The sequence below is a fragment of the Eulemur rufifrons genome, chromosome 17 (genome assembly GCF_041146395.1).
Source record: "Eulemur rufifrons isolate Redbay chromosome 17, OSU_ERuf_1, whole genome shotgun sequence".
Taxonomy (NCBI): Eukaryota; Metazoa; Chordata; class Mammalia; order Primates; family Lemuridae; genus Eulemur; species Eulemur rufifrons.
Genome location: NC_090999.1, coordinates 29,003,101 through 29,028,191, shown reverse-complemented (window position 1 = coordinate 29,028,191; position 25,091 = coordinate 29,003,101). Strand labels below are relative to the sequence as shown.

Sequence of the window (25,091 nt, the reverse complement as noted above, 5' to 3'; positions counted from 1 at the left end):
TGACATGGATAAAACCAGGCATAGGGGATACAGAATTATGAGGGCCAGAGGCCCTTAGGTAGACTTCCTGGGACAGCTTCCTCATGCCTAGATGGCTCCCAGGGGAAATATAAAGATGTTACCCTCCTCAGCTTTCTGGCTGTCCACCAGTTCTGACACACTTGCTGTTGAAGATGTGGAAAAAAATGGACATACAATGCCTACATATCTACTGAGCCAAAGCAGATAACTGTGTGTAAAAAAAAAGTATAAACATGTCAGGAATTGTTTATAAATGTACTTAATCTATGCAATGTGTTAACACGAGAAATGTAAAAATAGGAACAGTAAAGTCTCACTTTCACTATAATTAGGATTTAATAATTTATGATCTTTAGTAAATAGATCACAGATTGTTTTATGTATTTCTTGGAAAAATATAAAAATTGGTAAGGCACAAGAATGACAATTACATTCAAAGCTGACACTAATTTGCATTTGAAGCATTAATATTTCAACAAAGTAACACCATAAAAACAATGCGCATTTAGCCTTAGAAAATACAGAAGATGTCGCCTTCTCAGGTACTATTAAAAAAAAAGATTTAGATATTTAAACTTGAAGTGAATGTGGAAAAAATATACTTTTGATTAACATAAAGTATTTGTGAATTACCTGTATGTTTTCGAAGATGCTCTTTAAAATGTCCAAAATGGTCAAACTGTTTCTCACAGTACTGACATATGTGAATTTTTTTCCCAGTTCTTTGCTTCTTACTGACTCCACCTTCTTCAAGGTGGTAACAATTTAGGTGCTGTTTCCATGCGCTCTCCCGAAGATACCTTTTATTGCATATTTCACACTTGAAACTCTCAGTGGAGTGTGATTTCATGTGTTCCTTAAAATGGTAAAACAATTTAAATGAACGGTTACATTTCTCACAATGGAACAAGTCCTTCACATGTGACAGCTGAAGTTCCACAATTTCAATACCTTCTACCTGTTTGCTTGTGGGGTCAGCTGCACAGCCATCTTCTTCTTTAATCTGCCCTTTTCTGTCACCTTGACGGTACTTGCTGGTAATATCTGCCAACAGTGCTAGAGCGGAATCATCAGAGGAACCTGTGCTCTGTATGTACTTAATGGACTGCTTGGCAGTAGCCACTTCCTCTAACGTTTCAATGCCTTCATCTTCCACTTCGATTGTGCCTTCAGCAATCTCTACCTCAATTTCAACAGGTTCCGATTCTGCAGACGGCAACGACTCAGTTATCACATTTGAAGTTTCTGCAATCTTCCTTTTTTTGGCCTCACTTTTTCCTGTGGTATTTTCCTCTAATGGAGCTGAGTTCTCTTTGTTCCTGAAATACATAATGTACGGATTTTAAAAAATCTGTAAGATCATATCCTAGCAGGCTTTTTTGAAGAAACTGATGATAAAATTTATATAAACAGGCAGAAAACAAGATTAGAGGTCTTATACTACCTGATTTCAAGACTTACTATAAAGCCACAATAATTAAGACAATCATATTGGTGAAAGCACAGACATGAAGATTAATGGAACAAAGTCCAGAAATAGACCTATACTTACACAATCAACTAATTTTTTACTTAATTTTTTCTAGAGACAGGGTCTCACTTTGTCATCCAGGCTGGAACACAGCAGTGTGACCATAGCTCACTGCAGCCTCAAACTCCTGGACTCAGGTGATCCTCCTGCCTCAGCCTCCTGAGTAGCTGGGACAATAGGCACGCATCACCACAGCCAGGTAATTTTGTATTTTTTTGTAGAGACAGGGTATCACTATGTTGCCCAGGCTGGTTTTGAACTCCTGGCCTCAAGCAATCCTCCTGCCTTGGCTTTCCAAAGTGCTGGGATTACAGGCATGAGCCACTGCACTAGGACTCAAGTGATTTTTGAAAATAGAGTTTCCAAGTAATTCAATGAAGAAAAGATAATCTTTTAACAGTGGTGCTAGAACAACTGGTACCTGTATGGAAAAAATAAGCCTCAACCCTTACGTTACATCATACACAAAAAATTAACTCAAAATGAAGCATGGATGTAAATGTAAGAACTAAAAAAAATTAAATTTGTAGAAAAAGAAGATCTTAGTGACACTGGTTAAAAATTTCTTTTTTTTTTTTTATTTTTTTTTATTTTTTGTTTTTTTCTTTTTTAATTTTTCCCCACGCTGCTTAAAAATTTCTTAAATAGCATACAAAAAGCAGAAACCATAACAGCAAAAAATAATAAAACTGACTTCATCAAAACAAAAAACTTGTCTTTTGAAATACAGTTAATAAAAAAGCAAGCCACACCCAGGAGAAAATATCTGCAAACATGTATCTGTCAAAGCTCTTACATTCAAAATAAAGGAAGGAGTCTCACAATTAAATAAATATAAAGATGACAACTATTAGGAGTCAGTTTTCCATGAGTCTCTTGAGTTTCTGCACATCTTGTAAACTGAAAATTTTTATTTCAAACTTTTGAAGGATGTTTGCAGTATAGTATAGTAGAGGGTAGATTTGTTTAGGTCAGGCTTATTTACTGTCCAATATAATAAAGATAATGTCTCTCTATGAGGCAAAGGTAGGCAGGTTTGCTTGTAGCCCATTATGAAAGATTTGGGTTTCCTAAGCTGGAGATACTTCAGCTATGATATATATCAATCATGTATACAGCAGTCACTTGGGCCACTCTATGTCAGCCCCGTGGGACTTGAAAGGAAGGGAAAACTGGCACAAATATAAAATTTGTATTGTTTGTTATGCAGAGAGTAATAAAGGCCCTTCCTTGTGACTCAGAAGTCTTATATATTCCACCAGCATCCATGACTCTGTAGCAGGATAACTTTGTTGGCTTGTAGGTAGTGTAAAACTCAGATCTTTCATAGTTTTTGCCAATTTTTAGCACTGAGAATAGGATGCTGAAAACAGATAAGGCTGTCTGGAAGAGGATAAGGCATCACCGAGCAATTAACAGGATTTCAGGGAAGTCCCATTGGAACTGGTGGTGGATGTGTTTAACAAATTGTATGGTCAACGGGGCAATAAATGGTCCATTACTTTCTTGTCTATTGTTATGGGTTTTATTGTGTCTCCTCCCAAACTCCCCCCGCCCCCACCCCAAGAAAAAATATGCTGAAGTCTTGGCCCCTAATAACTGTGAATGTGACCTTATTTGGAAATAAGTCTTTGCAGACACAACTGACTTAAGATAAGGTCATTAAGGCGGGCTTTAATGCAATGCAACTGGTATTTCCATGAGGAGGAAATTCAGATAGAAGAATGCCATATAAAGACAGAGGGAAGATGGCAATGTGAAGATGGAGGTAGAGATTGAAATTCTGCTACTGTAAGGCAAGAGACGTCTGGACCTGCCAGAAGCTACAAGTGGCAAGAATAATCCCCCCCTAGAGTCTATGGAGTGATCATGGCCCTAAAAACATTTTGATTTCAGACTTCTAGCCCCTGAAATTGAGAGACAATATATTTCTGTCATTTTAAGCCACTCAGTTGGTGACACTTTGTTATGTATGGTAGCCTTAGGAAACAAAAACATCTATCAGTGGAGAAAAACTGGGAAGGTAGTTACAGGATGAGTACTGGGGTAGCAAGCTCAAGGACAGCTACTAGAAACGTGCCCTGGGTACTGTGAACTCTGCTGTTGGGGAGGGGAGATGTCCCTGCTAATCCGACAGGTAGCCATAAATCTGCCCCATGGTAAGATTCACTGGGGATGGGAAGGGGGCAGAGAATAGACGGTTCCATACCTTTACAGACAAGTTACAATGACATACACCTACATTGAGTGTGAAAGGAGGGAAATTTGCAATTGCTATAGACAAAAACCAGGTGAGTCATTAGAACTTTGGGCCTGCACCATGGAGCAGACTGTAATCCTAGCGCTCTGGGAGGCCAAGGTGGGAGGATTGCTTGAGGCCAGGAGCTCCAGACCAGCCTGGGCAACAGACCCTGTCTCTACAAACAAACAAAAAAATAAACTGGGTGTGGTGGTGCATTCCTGTAGGCCTGTAGTCATACTACCTGAGAGGCTGAGGTGGGAAAGATCTCTTAAGCCCAGGAGTTCAAGGTTACAGTGAGCTATAATCACACCACTGTACTCCAGGCTGGGCAACAGAGCAAGACCCTATCTTTCTAACAACAACAAAAGAACTTTGGCTGGTCCACATGGGAGATGAAGGGGCAACATAATGCTTGTCAAGGAAGAATGGCAATACCTGTGCCACCTTAGGGCCCAGTCCCTCCTGCATTCTATCATGCCCACCCTTGATCCATTTAGAGATGACAGTAAAAGTTCTCAAGAATTTTTTGCAGTGGGTCCTGGCTGCTATAAGGATGCTTTGGCTCTCTTGGGGAGATGTCCTTGAGATAAACTCCTATGGGAAATCACAGGTGAGGCACTGACTAGTAAGAGTCTTCCTGTCTAATTGGGTTTACAATGCTGATGAAGATAAGTCACTGGGGAATGAGAAAAGGACCCAAAGTAATATAAATTCTTGTGGTAAGCCTGCTGAAAAGCCCCCTAACCCTTATGTTAAAACCAGGCAAAAGCATGACAATACCCAAAATTAAGTAAGTATCCAGAATTAAGATGTGCTCTTAGTTACACTGTACAAGTCAAGCCTGAGTCAAGTCAAAAGCATAAACCTCACAGCCCCAACTGGAAAGCAATAAGGAGGGGGCTGTTGAATCAAGGATTCGCCAAAGCTGCAATAGATGGTGTCAGTAGTGATGACCTTATGCTGAGGTCTCTGGGTGGGCTGAAAACACTGGAGGTTTAGTTGAGCCACATGCAGCTTCCTTCTGTGCTGCTTGAAACCAGCAGTAAATGTATCCTGCTTACCGGCACAGAGTCACTTTTCTCCCTCCACGTCTCCTCCTCCTCTACTCTCCACTTTGCCTTCTACCTTGACTTCAGTTGCTTTAAGGAGAAAGATAATTATGAGGGGAGCCAAATTCTCCCTGTTCCCAAGGAGGACTGAAGGCAATACATATTTATCCAATTATCCTGGGGAAAACTCAGGAAGGGGAGGGACTAAAAGTTCCATGGCTCTGTCGAATTCAGTGTCCAACTCACCACCCTACCTGGTTCCATGGGGAGAAGCAGCACTTGCATTCAACTGATGGTTTGGGTTCACAGCAGAAAGGGAGGCTCCAATGACTGCGGAGAGCTATCTAAACTAAGGCTACTCTTGGTTAGAAACTCTCAAGGGGAGCTTCCTGGAGGAATAACTCACTTATGCACACCCTGTAGGCAGCTTTCTCTACAAATGCGAGTCATCCAATTAAAAAAGTGGTACGAAATTTATGCCTGACTTAAGTCGATGTGATCAATGACACCACTTGGGCTCTGGGAGGCATTCATGTCAGCCTCAAATCACCGGCCAGGTTTATTATGGATGATAGACTTGCCCTAGACTTCCTCCCTGTGGGCCAGTGCAGAGTTTGTTCAATTGCTAAAACATTTTGCTATAATTAGGTGAATGCCTAGGGCTAAGTAGAAAAGTCAATACAGAAACTAAAGGAGAAAGCCACCTGTTTTTCTAGGGGTTTGTTCAATTGCTTGAGTCTAGGATGAACCTTGGCAGGGTGGGTGCATGATTAAGGTCCGTACTGCAGGGTGGCCACATCCTGTTGACAGTAGCCTTAAATAAATCCAGTACGAGAAAAATCGAGTGGATTAGTTCCTGCCCTACTGGTCAGATTAATCAGAGTGGCCAATGAAATAGTGTACTTACGGAAAAATTCACCAGAATCCAAGATAATATAGAAACAAGGATATTGCTGGGAGACAACTCTCCATGGATTCTACATGCTTCTGCATGTCTTACAAAGACACTGACAGCTTTTTATTTTGGACCATCTTTTCAAGGTTGTTTATATAGCAAAGAATTTTGGAAGACAGAACTTGTCTTCTTCCAGAGTGGTGGGTAGGTATATTTATCAACCAAAGTATAATAAAGATAATGTCCCTTCTAGGGACAGCTCATTATAATGAGCTGCAGGTTTGCTTGCAGTTCATTATAAAAGATCTGGGTTTCCTCAAGCTTAGGGTTCCTCAACTGTGATGCAAACCACTGTGAGCACAGCACACACCTAGGCCACTGTGTGTGGGACTTGGGGGAGGGTGGGAAGGCAGGGAAAACTGACAGAAACATGGTATTATCATGCTGCTTCCTATGCCATAAGTAATCAAGTCCTGTCTCTGACTCTTAAGTCTCAGATCCTCTGCCAGCATCCATTACTCTGGCTAACTTACTAGCTTGCAAACAGGATAAAATCTCAGATCCCTCACAGTTCTTGACAATAACCCCATTTAAGAAATGGGTAAAATGTTTGAATAGACATCTTGCCAAAGAACTTAAATGGATGGCCAAAAAAAAAAACCACATAAAAAAATGCTCAACACCATCAGTCAATAAGAAAATGCAAATTAAAACCATTACATTCCCACCAACATGGCTAAAATGAAAAATGTAAAATGGCACAACCACTTTGAAAAAAGTTTAGCAGTTTCTCAAAGCATTAAACCTACATCCACCATAAAAGCCAGCTATTTTACTCCTAGGTATTTACTGAGAGAAATGAAAGCATTATGTCCAAAAACTTGTACACAAATGTTTGTAGTCACTTAATTTGTAACAGGCAAAACCTGGAAACAACCTAAGTGTCCATTAACAAGTGAATAAACATTTTAGCCTTGTGAGGCAGGGAAATTAAAAAAAGTGAATAAACAAATTGTGATATATACATATGATAGAATATTACTCACCAATAAAAAGGAATTAACTATTAATACATACTATATGAATTTCAAAATAATTATGGTAAGTGAAAGAAATTACACAAGTATATGCCATATAATTAAATATATATGTATGTCAAATTCTAGAAAATGCAAAGTAATCTACAGTGACAGTAGGTCATGTAGGGATGAAGACTGAGATAGGGAGACAGGAATGAATTACAAAATGGCATTAAGAAACTTTGGAGAGGCCGGGAGCAGTGGCTTCACGCCTGTAATCCTAGCACTCTGGGAGGCAGAGGCGGGTGGATCGTTTGAGCTCAGGAGTTTCAGACCAGCCTGAGCAAAAGTGAGACACTGTCTCTATTTAAATGTAAAAAGCATGCCTCAAATCATGGTTTGGATGTGGCAAAGTCGTAACATGTAACCAGAATGTTTGTATCCCTATAATTTCCTGAAATAAAAAAAATATATATATAGCACAAAGCAAAATAATAATAATAATAATATAAAAAAACTACCAAACTGTTTTTCAAAGTTAAATGTATACCCAGAATATAACTCAGCTCTATCCCACTTCTATATGTTTACTAAGAGAAATATAAAAGTATATGTCCACTCAAAGGCTTGTAAACAGCAGCATTACTGCTATACTCAAAAATCTGAAAAACAACCCAAATGTCTATCAGACAGAGAAATTAATTGTGGCATACCCATACTATGGTATACTACTCGGCAATGAAAAGAAACAAAATAACACCTACAACTACGTGGACAAATCTCTAAAACACAATGCTAAGTGAAAAAAAAAATCAAATATGAAAGGCTACACACTGTAGAAGTCCATTTATATGACATTATAAAGAAGGTAAAACTATAGTGATAAAAATCAGATCAGTGGTTGCCTAGGGCTGGGGATCAGGATCAACTGCAAAGAGTCATGAGAAAACCATCTAAGGTGATGAAAATGGTATTATTCCTTCCTTGTGGGGGTGGTTACACCACTGTATACAATTATCAAAACCCAAACTCTACATTTAAAATGGGTGAATGGTATTATATGTAAATTACAGCTGAATGGGCTGGGGAGGAAAAATCTATAAGGCAAGTACCATTCCCTAACAAATAACAGAAACCTTCTCATACACAGTTTTAAATAAACATGATGTAATTCCAGCAGAGCAAAATGATGCTCTAGTATTTTTTCTAGTGTCATTCAAAAAGTTTATATTATATTCCAAAAATAATTCCATACTGCAAATGTGAGATGAGCACCTTATGCACTTTCTGTACTTCTAAGTTATACAATAATCTTCTCAATATCGAGTTGCCTTAAGCAGTCAATTTAAGCACAACTAATTCCTAAATCCTTTCTAAGGTCCTATAAAGCCCTTGGTTGTTGCTATAGTGTTCATTCATCTGATGACAAATTTTTGCTCCATTGATATGAAATTAACGCTCCACTTTGGAATGCTCTAATTCCAATTCCACCAATAACTTTTTGCTTTACTATCATCTCACAGTTTAATCATTTGGAAGACTTTTAAATGACAAACTCAATTTGTCTGGTATCAGTAACACAAACAACAACAATCTAATTGAAACTGTCATGACTATTGCCTGGCCACTCACTTTAAAGACCAATCCCAATTTGAAAGATGTTAAAGTGATCAAAAAAAACAACAACTTACAATGAAAAAGTATGGTTCCTTTTTGTTCTTTTGGAGGATAGAGGTAAATTGTAAATTACTTCTTAATCAGCCTTCTTATGCTTGTTTTAATTATGGGTATGACCTGGTGAACCCAGATCCCTGCCCCAAACAGGAATAATTAAAGAACAACAAAAAGTGCTGCTACCAGGCCTTTGATTTGCAAAGTGGGATAAGTCAGCTTGTATTCAGAGCTGAATGGCAAGGCAAGAGATTTTAGAGGCTGGTGAGAGAAGAAAAAGAGACAAACCTGGCAACTGGGTAGTCCAAGAGACATATTATTGAGAGGTAGCTTTTCAAACCCACCCAAATACCTATGCCTCCTAAAGAGGAAAAGCCCATAAACCCTACCTCAAAGAGGATGGAGTCTACAGAGAAAATGTAAGAATAATAATGATATGATTATTGCTTTAATGGAGAATATAAAAGATAAAACAAAAATATGGAATTACATAAGTACCTAAAATCAATCTGCTTGGAGCAGTCAAGCAAGGATTCAGAGAACAGGTGGCTGGCTCTTGATGGAGACCAGAAAGATGAGTAAGATTTTGCCAATGAATAAGCAGAGAGATGGCATTCCAAGCAATGAATAAAACATATGCATAATATTATTATTATTATATGGCAGGCACTGTTATAAGCACTTTACACATACTGCCTCATTAAAAGATAAGATTTAAAATAGGATAAAAATATTTGATCTGACTCAGAACTCACTTTTCAAATAGCCCTAACCACGGGGCAATAGGGCAATCATACAAACAATCAACAGAGACTGTTTTATCATCACAGCTATTGCAGTGGCATTACCAGTTGGGACTACCAAGAAACTAAACAAAAGCTTAAAGGAAAAAAACTGGGGAAATGAGATGTTCATAAGGGGCTCTGAAAAGCTCTGACATATTCCAGGGAACTGTGTGCAGGGCTATGTGCATGCCCAGGAAAGACCTTAGCAAAGCTCTCATCTGTCTGACCTTGAGGTTCTGTGCATACAAGGTGGCTAAGGCCCCAATACAAAGAGTTCTCCAACAAAGGTGTGGAGATTTACTGGTTGAAGACATTTAAGGAAACCTCTGTCCAATCATCAGCTGTCCAGTAAGCTAAGAGAGCAGTAACTTCAATGGCCACAGAGAATATAGACTTTTTAGTCCTGGAAAAGTCACTAACCAACAACAAACCATGTATGAGAGACTGAGGCTAGGAGGAAGAGAAGGCAAATCTAAACACCAGTAGTTGACACATTATTTAAAATATTTGATTTCCAACAAAAAATTGTAAGAAATGCCAAGAAACAGTAAAGTATAGCTCATATACAGGGAAAAAAAAAAAAAAAGTCAACTATCCCTGTAGAAGCTCAGACACTGTATTATAAACAGCCAATATGCAGTACTGTTGTCTTCCTGTTTTCAAAGGAACTCTTCAGAGCATACTTCAACATGCTACCGTATTTATACTGAAAAGTCATGATGGTTGTAATTGCTGTAGGGATCTCAGTCTTATAATAAACGCTTTAAAAGATTCTAAATAGGCCTAGGAAAACAATTGTACTCATTTGCTCTTACCTTCATCTCCCAAAGACTACAGATGTGAACTCAAATGTCTCCCAAATCTGACCTAGGCCACTGTTACAGAATTATGTTCCAGTATTCTGTTACCAAGAACTTTCTCCATAGTGAGATACCACTCACTACCAAAGGAGCCACACAGAACATTTTTTCAGAAGCTTCTCTTCTAAGATTTAACCACAAATCTGATATTGCCCCATCCATATATATTCCTCTTAGTCTTTTTGAAAAGAGATGGCCTAATCACGTATATATCCTCAGCGCACCTCTATGTTGCTATCCATGTTCAGGTCTCTTTGCAGGAGAGTACTGATCTGGTTTTGACTGGCATTCACCTATCCATTTACAAATGCTTCCTAAATACCTGTTACATGCCAGGTGCTAAGCATCAAAGAATACATACACACCATGCTCTTGTCAGAAAAGTTTAAACTGTCATCAAACTAATGGTATTTATGGACTATTACAGTTCAATTATTTCTTATTCTAAATTTTATCTTTTGACTAAAACATACCAGTGAGTTGGACTAAATAATTTTGCCCCCATGTGAAAATGATTTTACCAAACTGTGCTTTGGTGTCATGCCAATGATCTATATTGACAGACAACATAAAAAACAGTAACAGGAGGTAACAATAGCTCACATTTAGAGTATTATGGGCCAGACACCATACTAAATACTTAACGTGCATTATTTAACCCTCACAAACAGTCCTATTTACAAAGTACCATGATTACCCCCATCTGACAGATAAGGACACTAAGCTGAGAGGAGAGTTAACTTCATTAACACAGAGATAGGATACCAACCCAGGGAGGCTGACTCCAGAGCTCTTGTTCTCAGTTACTATATTACAGTGCCATTATTCATTAAAGTAAGGATGTTGAGGTCTTTGTTCATTATATTCTTTAATGTTTTCTTATTACATTCTAGGAGAAATTTTGTGTTTTCATGCCAGGAATGGCTCTTTGGCAATTGATTTGTTCTCATCTTTTAACAATGAATAATGTTAACTAGTTTTTTTTTTCTTTGCACTAGGTGCTTCAAAACTAGGGCTAGATTTAGTCCATCTAGCAGGTATATAGACATAAATGGCATGCATTTTGGCTATCATATTTCTAATTTGACTGATTATCTCCTTATCCCCACTTGGCCTATTTATCTTCCCAATTTCCTTACTCATTTTTAAACAGTACTATGTTAATCTTTGTAAGCCAAACCCTTTGAAGAATAAGGCTCGGTACAAATCATTAACAACTTGAACCCAACAAAACAGTTTACAGGGATCCAAAAGAACTCCTTAAAGAGCTGCCCTGGCTTCCTTATTTTATTAGATACTGAAGATGCTAATTTAATCTTAGCAGTTTTTATACAAGAAATCAAATGCAAATGAAAGAAAAATTAGTATCCAAAAGAATTTTTCTAGATCCTTAAATATTCATTTCAAAATGGAAGTTCTGTACAGCATAACACATACTATAAATTCTTGACTAACATAGTGAACATGACTGAATATGACTAATTGCACCTCATTAAAAAAATAAGTAATTACCGGACTTCAAGGGCTTTGATAGCTTCTAGCATTTGTAGGAACTCTGCTGCTTTCCATACATCATTGGCTTCTTCTTCTCCTTGTATCATTAATTTTGCTGTATATGTGAACTCAATTAAATGACGAAAGGCCATTTTACTAACACCTGTAAAGAAGACACACATTAGCATAATTCACATTGATTCAAATCTTATTAACATTTAGTAAAGAAAGTAAAGTCCAGTGTTTGGCACTTGATTAATATTTGTCATTTCTAAAAAATTATTTCCCGGAAGAATTTTCATTAACAGCATAGTAATACTGTAGCCAAATTCCAACACTACCTAGCAAACTAAGATTTTTCCCAAAGATTTCCAGAGGCCCTTACAGAACAGTAAGATCTATCACTCAAATATATGAATTGACTACTACGTGTCAGACATCCTACATTTCTTGCAACGGATATTACAGCTGTCTCAACTCAGCTCCAAAATCTTCAATGGCTTTCCACAGCTTAGCAAATAAAATTTTGTACCCCTTTGATTTCAAAGTCCTTCACATTATTTTTCTATTTACCTTTCCAAATTTTAAGCCACATCAAACACACATTTTGTATTATTTCCCTTTTATAAAACTAAAAAAGTTTTTAATTTGGCAGGTGAGCTGCTACACATTCCTTAGCAGATTTCGACTTTCATGGCCACTATCCTGCTTATATATTATTTCTCAAACAAACCCTGCACTAATAGCTTCCTTACCTTTATTGACACTCTTTTTTGAATACATAATCATTTTTATCTCTTGTTATACATATCCTGCCATCCTTAAAGGTCCTACTTTAATGTCATGTCTTCAATGAAACCATTTTTTTTTATTGTAGTAAGAACAATTAATGACATCTCCCCTCTTAAATTTTTAAGTGGGCATTATTGACTACAGCTACAATGTTGTATAGCAGACCTCTGGAGTTTATTCATCTTGCTTGACTGAAACTTTGTACCCATTGACTAGTAACTTCCCATTTCTTCCTACCCACCCCCTGGTAACCCCTAGTACACTGTTTCCATTAATTTGACTATTTTAGATAGCTCACATAAGTGGAAGTGACTATTTTAGATTCCTCAGATAAGTGGAAATATGAAGTATTTGTCTGTGACCAGCTCACTTCAATTAGTATAATGTCCTCAAGGTTCATACATGTTGTCACACATATATGGCAGAATTTCCTTCTTTTTAAAGGCTGAACAGTATTCCACTGTATACTGTATTTTCTTTAGTCATCTGTCAATGGGCATTTAGGTTGTTCCCACATCTTGGCTACTAAGCACAGTGCTGCAACGAACATTGGAGTGCTAAACCTTTGAGCTCCTGATTTCAGTTCTTTTGGATACATGTCCAGAAGTGAGATTGCTGAATCATATGGCACTTTCTTTTCATTTTTTTGAGGAACCTCCGTACTGTTTTCCATAATGGCTGTGCCCATTCCTGTGAACAGTGCACAAGGATTCCAATTTCTCTACATCCTCACCAACACTTGTCTTTTTTTTGATATTACCCATCCTGACAGGTGTCAGATGATACCTCACTGTGGTTTTGATTTGCATTTCCCTGATGACTAGTGACGATGAACATTTTTTTCATATACTTGTTGGCCATTTGTATTTCTTCTTTGGAGAAATGTCTATTCAAGTTCTTAGCACATTTAATTTGGTAGTTTTGTGTTTGTTTTTATTATGAGTTGTGGGAGTTTCTTATATTTTGGGGGGGACTAACCCCTTATTAGATATTTGGTTTGCAAATATTTTCTCCCATCCTTAGGTTGCCTTTTCACTCTTCTTTTGTTTGCTATAAAGCAGCTTTTCAGTTTGCTGTAGTCCCCTTTGTCCATTGTTTTGTTGCCTGTGCTTTTGATGTCACATCTATGAAATCACCGCCAAAAACAATGTCACAAAGCTTCCACCACTCCGAACGTATTTTTCCAGGAGATACAGAGATTTGGGTCTTATGTTTAAGTCTCTAATTCATTTTGAGTTGATTTTTGTGTATGGTGTAAGAGTCCAATTTTATTCTTTCACATGTGAATATCCAGTTTTCCCAGCATCATTTGTTACACAGGCTATCCTTCCCCTATTATGTATTCTCGGCACTCTTGAAGACCAGTTGACCATATTATGCATGGATTTATATCTGGGCCATCTATTCTGCTCTCATTGGTTTTATATCTGTCTTTATGGCAATCTCATACTGTTTGGATTACTGTAGCTCTGCAATATATTTTGAAATCAGGAAGTGGGATGCCTCCAGCTTTGTTCTTTCATCAGATTGATTTGGCTATTCATGATCTCTTGTGGTTCCATATAAATTTTAGAATTGCTTTTTCTATTTTTGTAAAAAATGTCATTGGGATTTTGGCAGGGATTCTACTTAACCTATAGATTGCTTTGAATAATACAGGTTGGGTACCCCTTACCCAAAATGCTTGGGACTAGAGAATTTTAGATTTCAGAATATTTGCATTATCATTACCGGGTGAGCATCCCAAATCTGAAAACCTGAAATCCAAAATGCTCTCTCCAACAATCATTTCTTTAAGTCATGTTGGTGCTCAAATAGTTTCAAATTTTAGAGCATTTCAGATTTTCAAATTTGGGATGCTAAACCTGTATGGACATTTTAACAATATTAAGTCTTCCAATCCATGAACATGAGATGTCTTTCCACTTGTTTGTGTCTTCTTTAATTTCTTTTATTAATGTTTCATAGTTTGCAGTACAAAAGTCTTTCACCTCCTTAGTTAAGTTTATTCCTAGGTATTTTATTCTTTTTGGTGCTAACATAAATGAGATTGTTTTCCCACTCTTTTAGATAGTTCACTGTAAGTGTACAGAAAAAGAAACACATCTGATATTTGTTTGATTTTGTATGCTACAACTTCCTGAATTCATTTATTAGTTTTAATAGTTTATGGAGTCTTTAGAATTTTCTACGTATAAAATCATGTCACCTGCAAAGAGATTTCTTCCTTTCTGATTTGGATGCCTTTTAATTCTTTTTCTTGCCTAATTGCTCTGGCAAAAACTTCTAGTACTATAATGAATACACGTGGTGATAGTGGGCACTCTTGTCTTGTTCCTAACCTTAGAGGAAAAAAGGTTTCAGCTTTTTACTGTTGAGTATGATGTGGGCTTTTAGCAGATGGCCTTTATTATGTTGAGATAATTTCCTTCTATTCCTAGTTTGTTCAGAGCTCTTATTATGAAAAGGTGAATTTTGCCCAAGGCTTTTTCTTCATTAACTGAGATGATTATGTGAATTTTATCCTTTATTCTGTTTATGTGGTGTATCATATTAACAGTCATATTAATTGACTTTTGTATGTTGAACTATCCTTGCATCCCAGGGATAAATCTTACTTGGTCATGGCATATGATCCTTTTAATGTGCTGTCAGATTCAGTTTGCTAGTATTTTTTTGAGGATGTTTGCATCTACATTCAGCAGGGATACTGCTCTACAGTTTTCCTTTTTTTCTGGTGTCTTTGGCTTGCTTTGGTATCAGAGCAATGCTGGCCTCATAAAATGAGTATAGAAGTATTCCTTCCCTTTCAGTTTTTTGGAAGACTTTGCAAAGGATTGGCATTAATTCTTCTTTAAATGTATGGCTGGGCCGGGAGCGGTGGCTCACGCCTATAATCCTAGCACTCTGGGAGGCCGAGGCGGGTGGATTGCTCAAGGTCAGGAGTTCGAGACCAGCCTGAGCAAGAGCGAGACCCCGTCTCTACTAAAAATAGAAAGAAATTATATGGACAACTAAAATATACAAAAAATTAGCCAGGCATGGTGGCGCATGCCTGTAGTCCCAGCTACTCGGGAGGCTGAGGCAGTAGGATCGCTTAAGCCCAGGAGTTTGAGGTTCCTGTGAGCTAGACTGATGCCACGGCACTCACTCTAGCCCGGGCAACAGAGTGAGACTCTGTCTCAAAAAAAAAAAAAAAAAAAAAAATGTATGGCTGGATTAATCAGTGAAACCATCTAGTCTCCTGGGCTTTTCTTTGTTGCGAGGTTTTCACAACTCATTCAATTTCCACAGCAGTTATAGTTCTGGTTAGACTTTCTATTCCTTCATGATTTAATAGTAAAACATTCTTTAATGCTTCCCTCAGGCTCAACACTACCTGTTCTGATAACTGTAATTCAGTGATATCTCTTGACTGTGAGCTACTTGAGGGAAATCATCCTTGATCTGTACACTCATCTCAAAGTACCTAAGATGGCTTCCTAAAATGCAGGCACACATAACGGGAATGAATTCTAAAGTCACTTTCAAAGTTAAGCTTTTATGATTCTAACTTTTCAAGTTTTATGTTTAAAATTTAGTTCCAAAGTGATACTCTATTTCTTTGTACCCCTCAATACTATGTATTATTGTTTCAGTCTGCTAATGCAAGGCTATGAGGTATTAACAGAAACAAAGAGAAAACTATGTTTAACATAGATTGTTAGACTAAGAAATGACCAAGTCCAAACTGCACACAATATGTACAACTATAAAGCATAACAATACTTCAATATTCTTTCCAACTATTTTATATATCTGAATGTGACCTTTAGGACAACAGTAAGCATACTGGTAGAAAATTCACTTATGTGTTCCACGTAGCATCCTCTATTTGTGTAAAGAAAGGATGCTATTCAAGGAGCCAGAACTTTCAAGTTTCAGTCACAGTTCTTCCATGAACTATGTGATTTTGGGCAAGACAGAAACTCTGAGCCTCAGTAGACTCATCTTCAAAATGTCTGAAAATAATCTGAATATTGAGAAACATAAAATATGACTGATTTACATGCTACCAAATAAACAAACTAAAAATAACACGATTCACTGAAGATGATTTTATTTGGTTCTCTAAACATTTTTCTCCTTGTTGCTGTCTTTTGACCATGTTATTATTCTTTAACACATGAGAGTGGCCTGAGGGAAAGACAATTAGATCCTGTTGTCTTTTAGGAGTTTTGACCAAAAGTTTAAAAGTACAACAAAAGTCTTTTTTTAAAACAATGTGTAAATTTTTCCCAAAGTGGAATGAGATTTTGATTTTTAATCAAACATACATATAGAACACTTACTATACACAGGGCACTCTCTAAATACTTTACAAGTATCAACTCATTTGATCCCCATAATGACTCTATAAAGTATAGTTATCAAACGATGAAACTAGGATCAAACCCAGATGGTCTAACTCCTAAGTCTATTAATGAAGATTTTTAAATAGGATGCTGATGGGATGAAGATTTTTAATTTTTCCTTCCTGCTTAGAAATGTTTAAATTTCGCTTATAGGTTCATAATCTCTTATTTGTAATTATAAAGTCCCCCAAATCTTTTTTTTTCATACATTCATCTATCCACCCCTCCAGGTATTCTCCGGTGGTAGGATGGGGGAATTACTGCTTACTGCTTATTCTCCCAATTTACATCTGGATTTTTATTAATATTTTTATCAGAAAGGCTTTGCTGAACCCTTGGGGGAACTCATACATTAGGGGTTTGCACTGTTTTAGCTACAGAAGTTTAATACCACTAAAAATCTCAAATATATTAAGATTACATTATCCTTCCTGTTTTCCTGGACAGGTCCGAATGCCTGTTGATAATCTTTGAAGAGATCTTCTATTTAGAGAAAACTCCATTTGCTATATATTATTAGCATAGAGCCTGTCAAATGTGATCTATAACTTGGAGAATTAGAACATCAGCCCCTTTAAAAGTGGCTTACAGACATTTTTCTCATTTAATAACCAGCACTATTAACACTTAGGAAAACAAAATTTGGTTGCAGTTAGAAGTTATCAAAGAAAAGATACAGAAATTTCTTTTAAGGAAAGTGGAATAAATGTTTACTGTTTCCAGTGATTCATCAGTATTTTTGTCATTTATCACTAATGCTTTTTAATCTATTTATCTGGACAACAGACTTAGTGAAAGACATTACCTGACATTTAACAACAAATTTCATACAGCCTCAATACATTTTATACCTAAAGAGCTATTAGCTCAATATTTCACAGAAAGGAGGAGGATAGATCCATATGCTCATGCCTATCTCAGGTCTTATCTCCTGAAGCTCCAGAGCCTTGCTGATCATTTCAACTTATTTCACAAAGACCTAAAACTCAGTAAATCAATAATGGCACCAATCATCTTCAATCTTCCCTTACTCTTGTATTCTCCATCTCACAAAATGTATACATTATTTCTTCCTCTCCCTCATCACCATACAAAATGACAAATCTTTTTTTATTCTGCCTCTTTATTATCCCTCAGATAGTATCCATATTGCCTCTATTTCCCCAAATCTCTTAAAGCCAGAAGTTTTTCCACAAATTTGACAGCAAAATTTGATCTGAACGGTATGAGGCCATGTATAGTCTTTATCCAACTTAGAATGAATATTAACATGCTATGCTGCTGAAATATTAATATTTGGTTACAGGATGTTACCCTAAACCCCACTGGGAGTATTACATAACATACGTACTACATTACCTTTAGAGAAACACATCTAGCCTCCAAGGATTTGAATTAAGAATTGTGGACTTAGTTCCTAGTCTTGACTGATTGATCACCTGTATATGTATTGGTCCCTGATCTTTGAAATCAAAACTGGAAAGATCTATTTTTTATGAGCAGTCCAACACTGTCCTAAGAACAACCCACTAACCTAATGAGCTAATATGAACCAAACTGGTAACACCTGCCCAGATAAGTGAAGTGGCAGCAAATGTATAGCTGTGAAAATATTTTATTCTCTATCACTGTGGTCCTCAACCCCTGGGTCATGGCCTAGTACTGGTCCGTGGCCTGTTAGGAAATGGGCCACATATCACCTCCTGAGCCCTGCATCACCTCCCTCCAACCCATGACACCCCACCCTGAACCCTCAGTCTGTGGAAAAATTGTCTTCCATGAAACCAGTCCCTGGTGCCAAAAAGGTTGGCTGTCACTGCTCTATAAGGATTAGTTTGGTAATTTACAAATCTCAGAAGGGATTTTCTCATCAATTTCTTACAGCTTTCATATTATTAGAAATGTGCAGGAGAATACAATTTCTCTAAAAGAGTATCTAAGGAAAATGTTAAAATAAACACAACCTGAGTCTTCTCCCTGACAGCAATCTGTAGAGAAAGCAAAAAGGGGCAGCATTCTGGCCTTTCTCTAGTCTTATGGATTTCCTCTAACTGGTGGAAAACTACTCAAAAACATGCATGAACAAGGATGTTCTGTCCTCAACAGAGGCGCTGAAGTTTCTGGACATGATGGCAGAGTTGCTATTATGGAGAAACTAGGTGCTTACAGATCTGTGATTTCAGGGGAAGTAGAAAAACTGAATTAAGGAAACTGAAGGCTCAGGTTAGAAGGCTGTATGTTCAGAACAAGGGAATGAATGTTTGAAGATTTTATGTGGTGTGACTCCGAGTTACAAAGCTGAGCTGGGATGCAACTGGCTTCCAGAACAATAATTCTGATTTGAAGCCAAAGGTGAAACTGTGGTTCTAATCAAAGGTAATTTACCTCACCAGGGACCCAGAGAGCGCTAGCTCAACTTGCATCTAATGAGTTTATACTCACAGAGCACATTACGATCTAAGTTTCTTTTACATACACAGCATCTGCTTTTACATAATCCTATAAGGCAGTCATCCTTAGCACTGCACATTGCAATCATCCCAGGGCAGTGCTGCTCAAACTTTACTGTGCACAGGAATCATTTAGGAATCTTGTTCTGAATCAGTAGGTCTGGAGTGGATCCTGAGTCTACATTTCTAATAAGCTACCAGGTGATACCTATGCATTACTGGTCCTCAGACCACACCTGGAGTAGAAGAACCTCGAGAAAATTTAAACACAGATACCTGATCCCACACCTAAAATATTAAATATCTGGAGACACGGCCTGGGCACCCGTAGTTTTAAAAGCTCCCCTGGTGTTTCTAATGTGCAGCATCTAAGTCATTATTCATATTTTACAGATGGGGTTCTGGTTCTAGCTAAGATGGAAAAAAACCTTCACCCTATCTTGTCCATTGATTACAACTAAAAATCCTGAAGAGAATACATAAAGCAAATATACAAGGACTCTGAAAAGTAAATAAAAGGAAGCAGATTGGGATCAGAAATCAAGACTTGAACAGCAGTAAACGTCTTAGTTTTTATTTTTCCTCCTATATATTCTGGCTTAGACTTGAGAATAGCCCAAATCCCATAACTAAGTAGTGGGTGGAGACAGAAAAAAGTTCCAAGAGAAACACTTTCTGGATAGAGAATCAGGAAAGGGAATGAAGGTGGGGGTGGGGGAGGAGGGATACCTGGTAATTTTTCCTCTCTCAGCTCTGCCTCAAGGCAAGCCCCAGTTCTGAAGCTGCACACCTGGGGCTGGTGGTCATCACCTAAACTCCCTAGAGAAAGTTCTTCTGACAAAAGAACTGGTAAAGAGACAATAATCGGTGAGAATTCACGTTTTGTTTTTTTTTTCCTCTAGCTCTTCTCTTAACCACTTTGTCCAGAAAATGGATCTCTCTGCAGAAGTGTACAAAAGCACAGAGAGGCTAAGAGTTTCTAGCCAGAGAACCATGAAAAAAGAGCTCCTAGGAGTTTGAGTACAAAGGAAATCATGGGGAGGAGGAAGCTGGAGAAAGGTCCTCTAAATCTGTGTATGTGATCTAGAGTTCACCACTGAGCTGTACATGAACTGACCCAAGGCAGCATAGCAAAAGCTTGCAAACTGATGGCATGGACTACCACCCAGATCCCAAGGCGGTACACCTGGGACCAGGATAGTGCTACAGAGGTTTTAAAAACTAAATCTGAATTGGATACACAGCCTACAGAGGGCAGTATGAACCTAACCGGGTTGACTGCCTGCTAAACAAATAAAACCAAAATCAAATCAAAACAAAGGCATTCTCCAGAGGATTTTAATAGCACCCAGTCTCATAACATTCAAAATGTCCAAAACATAACAGAAAATTATTTGACATATTTTACAGATGAAAAATATGGAAGCCAAGATGTCTAAGGTTACACAACTTACAAAGAATAAAGCCAGGAATAAAACTCAGGTTTTCTAATTACATGCCCAGGGCTTTCTCTACAGCCAAGTGACCTTGCTAGATTACAGTAATCCCAAAGTTAAGGGCTTAAGAAGACTGAGCCAAACGGATTCTTTTAAACCGTAATCTGACCAAATAACAAAAACAAAAAGTGTGCTTTTCCATAGTACTTTCTTATCTGGCTGTAGTAAAAATACTGAAGACTTGTGTGTGCTATACTATAGAACATAGCAAGTCAGAGGTACTGAGAGGTAAAAGACAATCTCAAGGTGATTAGTCTTCAGAAGACCCTACTTTTGCAGGTAGTTAGTACTGCCTATTCCACTAGCAACAAATATTACAGCTTGCACTGATTTTTTAAGATTCTGTCAGAAGTGAACTCCTCTTTGAAATTTTTCCTAAACTGCTCATTCTCCATTCTCAGCAATACCACTCCACAGTAATAGTCTTTGTAACACTTTTTGCACTTCCTTATCCATTGCTCACCCACTATTAACATTTTATTCATCAATTCTTCATCTCCTGGGTCTAGCACAGTATATAACACATAATAGGTATTCAATATGATAAATAGCTCCTATTTATTAAGCTTTGACAATACACCGAACACTACGTCCGTATTCTGCATACGTTATTTCAATTAATCATTATATACCTATTAACCCACTTTCCAGATGAGACAGGTGTGTGATCAAGGTAAAGTAACCTGACTAGTGTTACATTTAGTTAGCCTCAGGTGAGTTAATTGATGGAGCCTGGCCTTGTTGTAGAAACCAATACCATCTAGGCAGTTAGAGTCTCACTTCAGTAAGCTTTGTGGATTTCCATTATGCCTATGCTCTGCCCATCATATATAATCGAAAATAAGCTAGCTGCACATACATCAGCTGAAATGCTAAAGTAGAATGTACCAAAATTATGTTTTCTTTACTCCCCTAGGCATCAAAGGGAAAAATAGTGTTTCTAGGCAACCCATTGATAACAAAAAACATGTACACAGTGAAAGAGATATAAAACCAAAACTCAAGAACCCTGACAGAAGCTAAAATTTTGTTTTTATGTAGGCAAATGGATTTATTTCCCAGTGTTTTAGATTTTGATGATGGTGATGGTAGGGTACTATTGTAAAAGATAAAAGCATGGTAATTAATAGCACAAATTGAATCTCTTGCTAGTTGGGCAACCCCTGGCAAGTAACCTTTTGGAACCTCTTTCCCCATATGTAAATTAGAAATAACATCACTTACTTTCCTTTTCTTTTTAAAAGATGTGGTTTCACTAAATTGCCCAGGCTGGCTTCGAACTCATAGGCTCAAACAATTCTCCTGCCTTAGCCTCCTGAGTAGCTGGGACTACAGGCACATGCCACTGTGCCCAGCATCAAAGGACTGCCATGAGCCTCAAATAATGCATGTAAACTACACAGCACAATGTCTGGCACTTGGTGGGCTATTATTAGAAAAAAGTCAAGCAAATATAAAAACCACTTTTTGTTTCAAGGTAATACCTAGTGAATGTTCTTTCTATCCCAGACATTTTATAGCCACTAGAATTTCCTCTGAATTCTACTTTAGTTCATCTTTCCTAGCCTTTTCCCTATTATGGCAGCCCACTTTACATGGTGCATATAATCTGTACCTGTGTTAGTACATCACTACTTCTGCTAGTATAAAGGCCTCTACCAAGATCTGTAGCACCCCCACCAGTCTGAAATAAGCCCACCGAACAAAGATGGTAATTCAATACATGTTTTTAAAAAACAGTGACCACTGGTTTCAGCAATGGAAGACTCCTTTAGAGACCAACATCTATCATCAAAGAGTTTTTCCCGGCAGATCATTCTAACAAGCACTTTACTGCAAGTAAGAATTCTCAGGTGTCAAAAGAACAATTTATCTAGTTACCTAACAGGAACTGTTGATGACTGCTTCCCATAGTGTCTTGATAAATTAACTGACTAAAACTTCACCAATTATCTTTGCTAAATATTGTATTTAAAAACAATATTTACCTTCTATCTCCACCAAAGGTTCCTGAGTAAACTCCTGAAAGAATTTGTAGAAGAACTTACTGCAAGCAGCCAAAACAGCCTTGTGGGCCTTAAAATGGTGTCCTAGTTTAAAAAACAAACAAACAAAAAAAAAAAAACAAAAAAATCATACACACAAAAATCAAATGTAAGACTATAAAGCAGATTAAAAAATTATATAAAGTAAAACATCTTTCTTCATAACTATAAATTACTGAACTAAAGTCAAAATAGTCTTGGCAGTTATCTTGGCAAATTTTAATCTCAATTAGACATGACGCCAAATCTTTACTTAACACACCTTAAGTCAGTTTTATAAAAGTCAGGTTACAACAGTAGGTAAAAGGAGCCTCTCTTACCACTTTCCATTACCTTCAATTAAGGAGTGAGAGCCATATCCTACTCAGTTGAAACTGCTAAAGACAACCTAAAAGGTCATACATCATTTGGAAAGAGAAGAAAAAGCTACAGAATAAGCACAAAGCTGGATGTGTCTGCTATGGAAAACATTTTAATATGCCTAAGATCTGGAAGCTCAACCTATGGTAAGCCTATAATTTAAAAAAGCTTGCCCTGAGAAGCCTATTTTCACTAATTAGAAAACATACCCAGGCTGGGTTTGCTTCCACTATAATGGCATCTGGTAAGACAAGTAAAGTCCCCATTTTATTTTGGGGATCCTCGAAGGGGTTATGAGTGCTGCAAAGGAAACTCACATTTTCCCTCCTAAACCATTTGGGAACTAGCAAGGAATCAACACTTCCCAAATGACTCCTGTGAGGGACTCCTCAGAGCAGCTTACCAACAGAAGGCTATTAACCAAACATTTTGAAACATCCTCCCTACCCCCAACACCATCATCCTGCACTCAAGTGTGCATTCAGAAAACTTTAACAGGCTGCAAAAAGTTAAAATGCGATGAACACCAGACTACGTTGAAAGCGTGACTGGCCAACCAGCCTTTTGCAGCATGGTCTGTGTGAGCGGACACTGACAAGTGCCCTCCGGTCCCAATGCAAACGCTCTGCAGACTTTTGGTAGGGAGACTACAGAGGGTGGGTAAAAAAACAAAAAGGCGGGTGGCGGAAGGGGAGAGAACTGAAGCCACAAATTCGCTCCTCTGTCCACTGCCCTACCCACCGTCGACAATCAGGGTGATGTCAGTAAACCGGTCCTGCTCTCGCTGCTCATTCAATCGGTCTAGGATCATTTTATGATGTTCAGGGAACTCCTGAAGGCATTCCATCGTCTCTTCGGCCTCCATGGCCGTCGGGTTGCTCTACAAAAGAGGAGCATGATAATGTACACCCATGAGCTCGGGCTGAGGAACAAAACCTCTAAAGCACAAAACAACAAAAAACCAAAACCCCAGCAACGTGAAAAGAAGGGGGGAGGGTGAGGCAAGAGGAGAGGAAGGCGAGGGAAGAAAGAAAGGCGAGCCGAGTGGCCGCCGCGCGTTGGGGGCCGGAGCCGCGGCCGCGGGACTCCGAGCCTGACCTAATTGGAGTCGGGAGACGCGAGCTGGAGCGGGGTGGGCACAGCGCCGGAGGCTCCGGGCGCCGGGGCGCGCGAGTCCGGCAAGGGAGGGGACCCGATAGCCGCGGCGGCTCTCTAACGGCCCGCCAAGCCCTTCCGCCCGGCCCGGGCTCCCGCCGCCCCCGGACCCGGTCCGGCCCGCGGCCCACAACGACTCCCGGATCGCCTCTCCCTCCCCCGCCCTCCCTCTTCTCCCCCTCCCCGACCAGGCCGGCACTCACTCTGGGAAGGAGGAGCAGCCCGGGCCTGCGCGTCACCTACGTCGACGTACTGCGTCACCACGTCGGGCTCTGGATGACGCGAACGCCTTCCGAGCGCTGACCAGGAGAAGACGGTCCACGCCCCCAACTCAGGGGATGGGCGGAGCCAACCGATTTGGCGTTGGTTGAGTGCGAGGCCGCGCGCTCTGAGGGAAAATTGGGATGTGGTGGGGTTGGGACTCTACAGAGCCTGGCTTTGCCAGGAACTGGGAACCTAAATCGTGGCCTTTCCACCTCCCACCTGCGTTTGACTTCAGGTGCGGGCGCTTCCGACTCCGAGCTCAGAACCGTGCTGGTGCGCTGCGGCTCCTCCAGCCACGCCCCACCCCGCCCACTTTGCTTTCTCGACCTGGGTCAGCCCTCTTTGCTCTCCGTCCGTCTAGTGCTCTCCTTTCCTGGGCACAATTCGGCCCATGCCTTTCTCTATCCCTAAGCCACGGCTCGCCCTCCATTTTCCCCGCGAGAGCAGAGCGCTCCCTCAGCTCGGGTCCAGCTGGCGCACGAGCGCTGGCTCGGACACCCCTGCGGCCGCCGCGGGCACGAGCTCGTTCGGGCCGCCTGGGATCTTCCTCCCCAAAGCCCGCCTTCGC

The 25,091-nt window shown here is 39.0% G+C and overlaps 1 protein-coding gene across 7 annotated transcripts in view; it reads right to left on the bottom strand.

Moving 5' to 3' along the window:
- ZNF131 (zinc finger protein 131) overlaps positions 1-24,463 on the bottom strand; it is a 35,374-nt gene extending 10,911 nt beyond the window's left edge. Inside the window, exons 1-6 of one of the 7 annotated variants that reach the window (XM_069492865.1) lie at positions 23,846-24,463; positions 22,688-22,789; positions 16,288-16,371; positions 11,586-11,730; positions 980-1,340; positions 655-877 (exon numbers count right to left, since the gene is read on the bottom strand). In XM_069492865.1, the coding sequence (XP_069348966.1) occupies positions 655-877; positions 980-1,340; positions 11,586-11,719 (718 nt within the window). In that variant the 5' untranslated portion in view covers positions 11,720-11,730; positions 16,288-16,371; positions 22,688-22,789; positions 23,846-24,463. Of the gene's footprint in view, positions 1-654; positions 1,341-11,585; positions 11,731-16,287; positions 16,372-22,687; positions 22,790-23,845 lie in introns of all 7 variants that reach the window. The other 6 variants (XM_069492864.1, XM_069492862.1, XM_069492866.1 and 3 more) reach the window with 6 other exon arrangements.
- Positions 24,464-25,091: the final 628 nt, after the last annotated feature.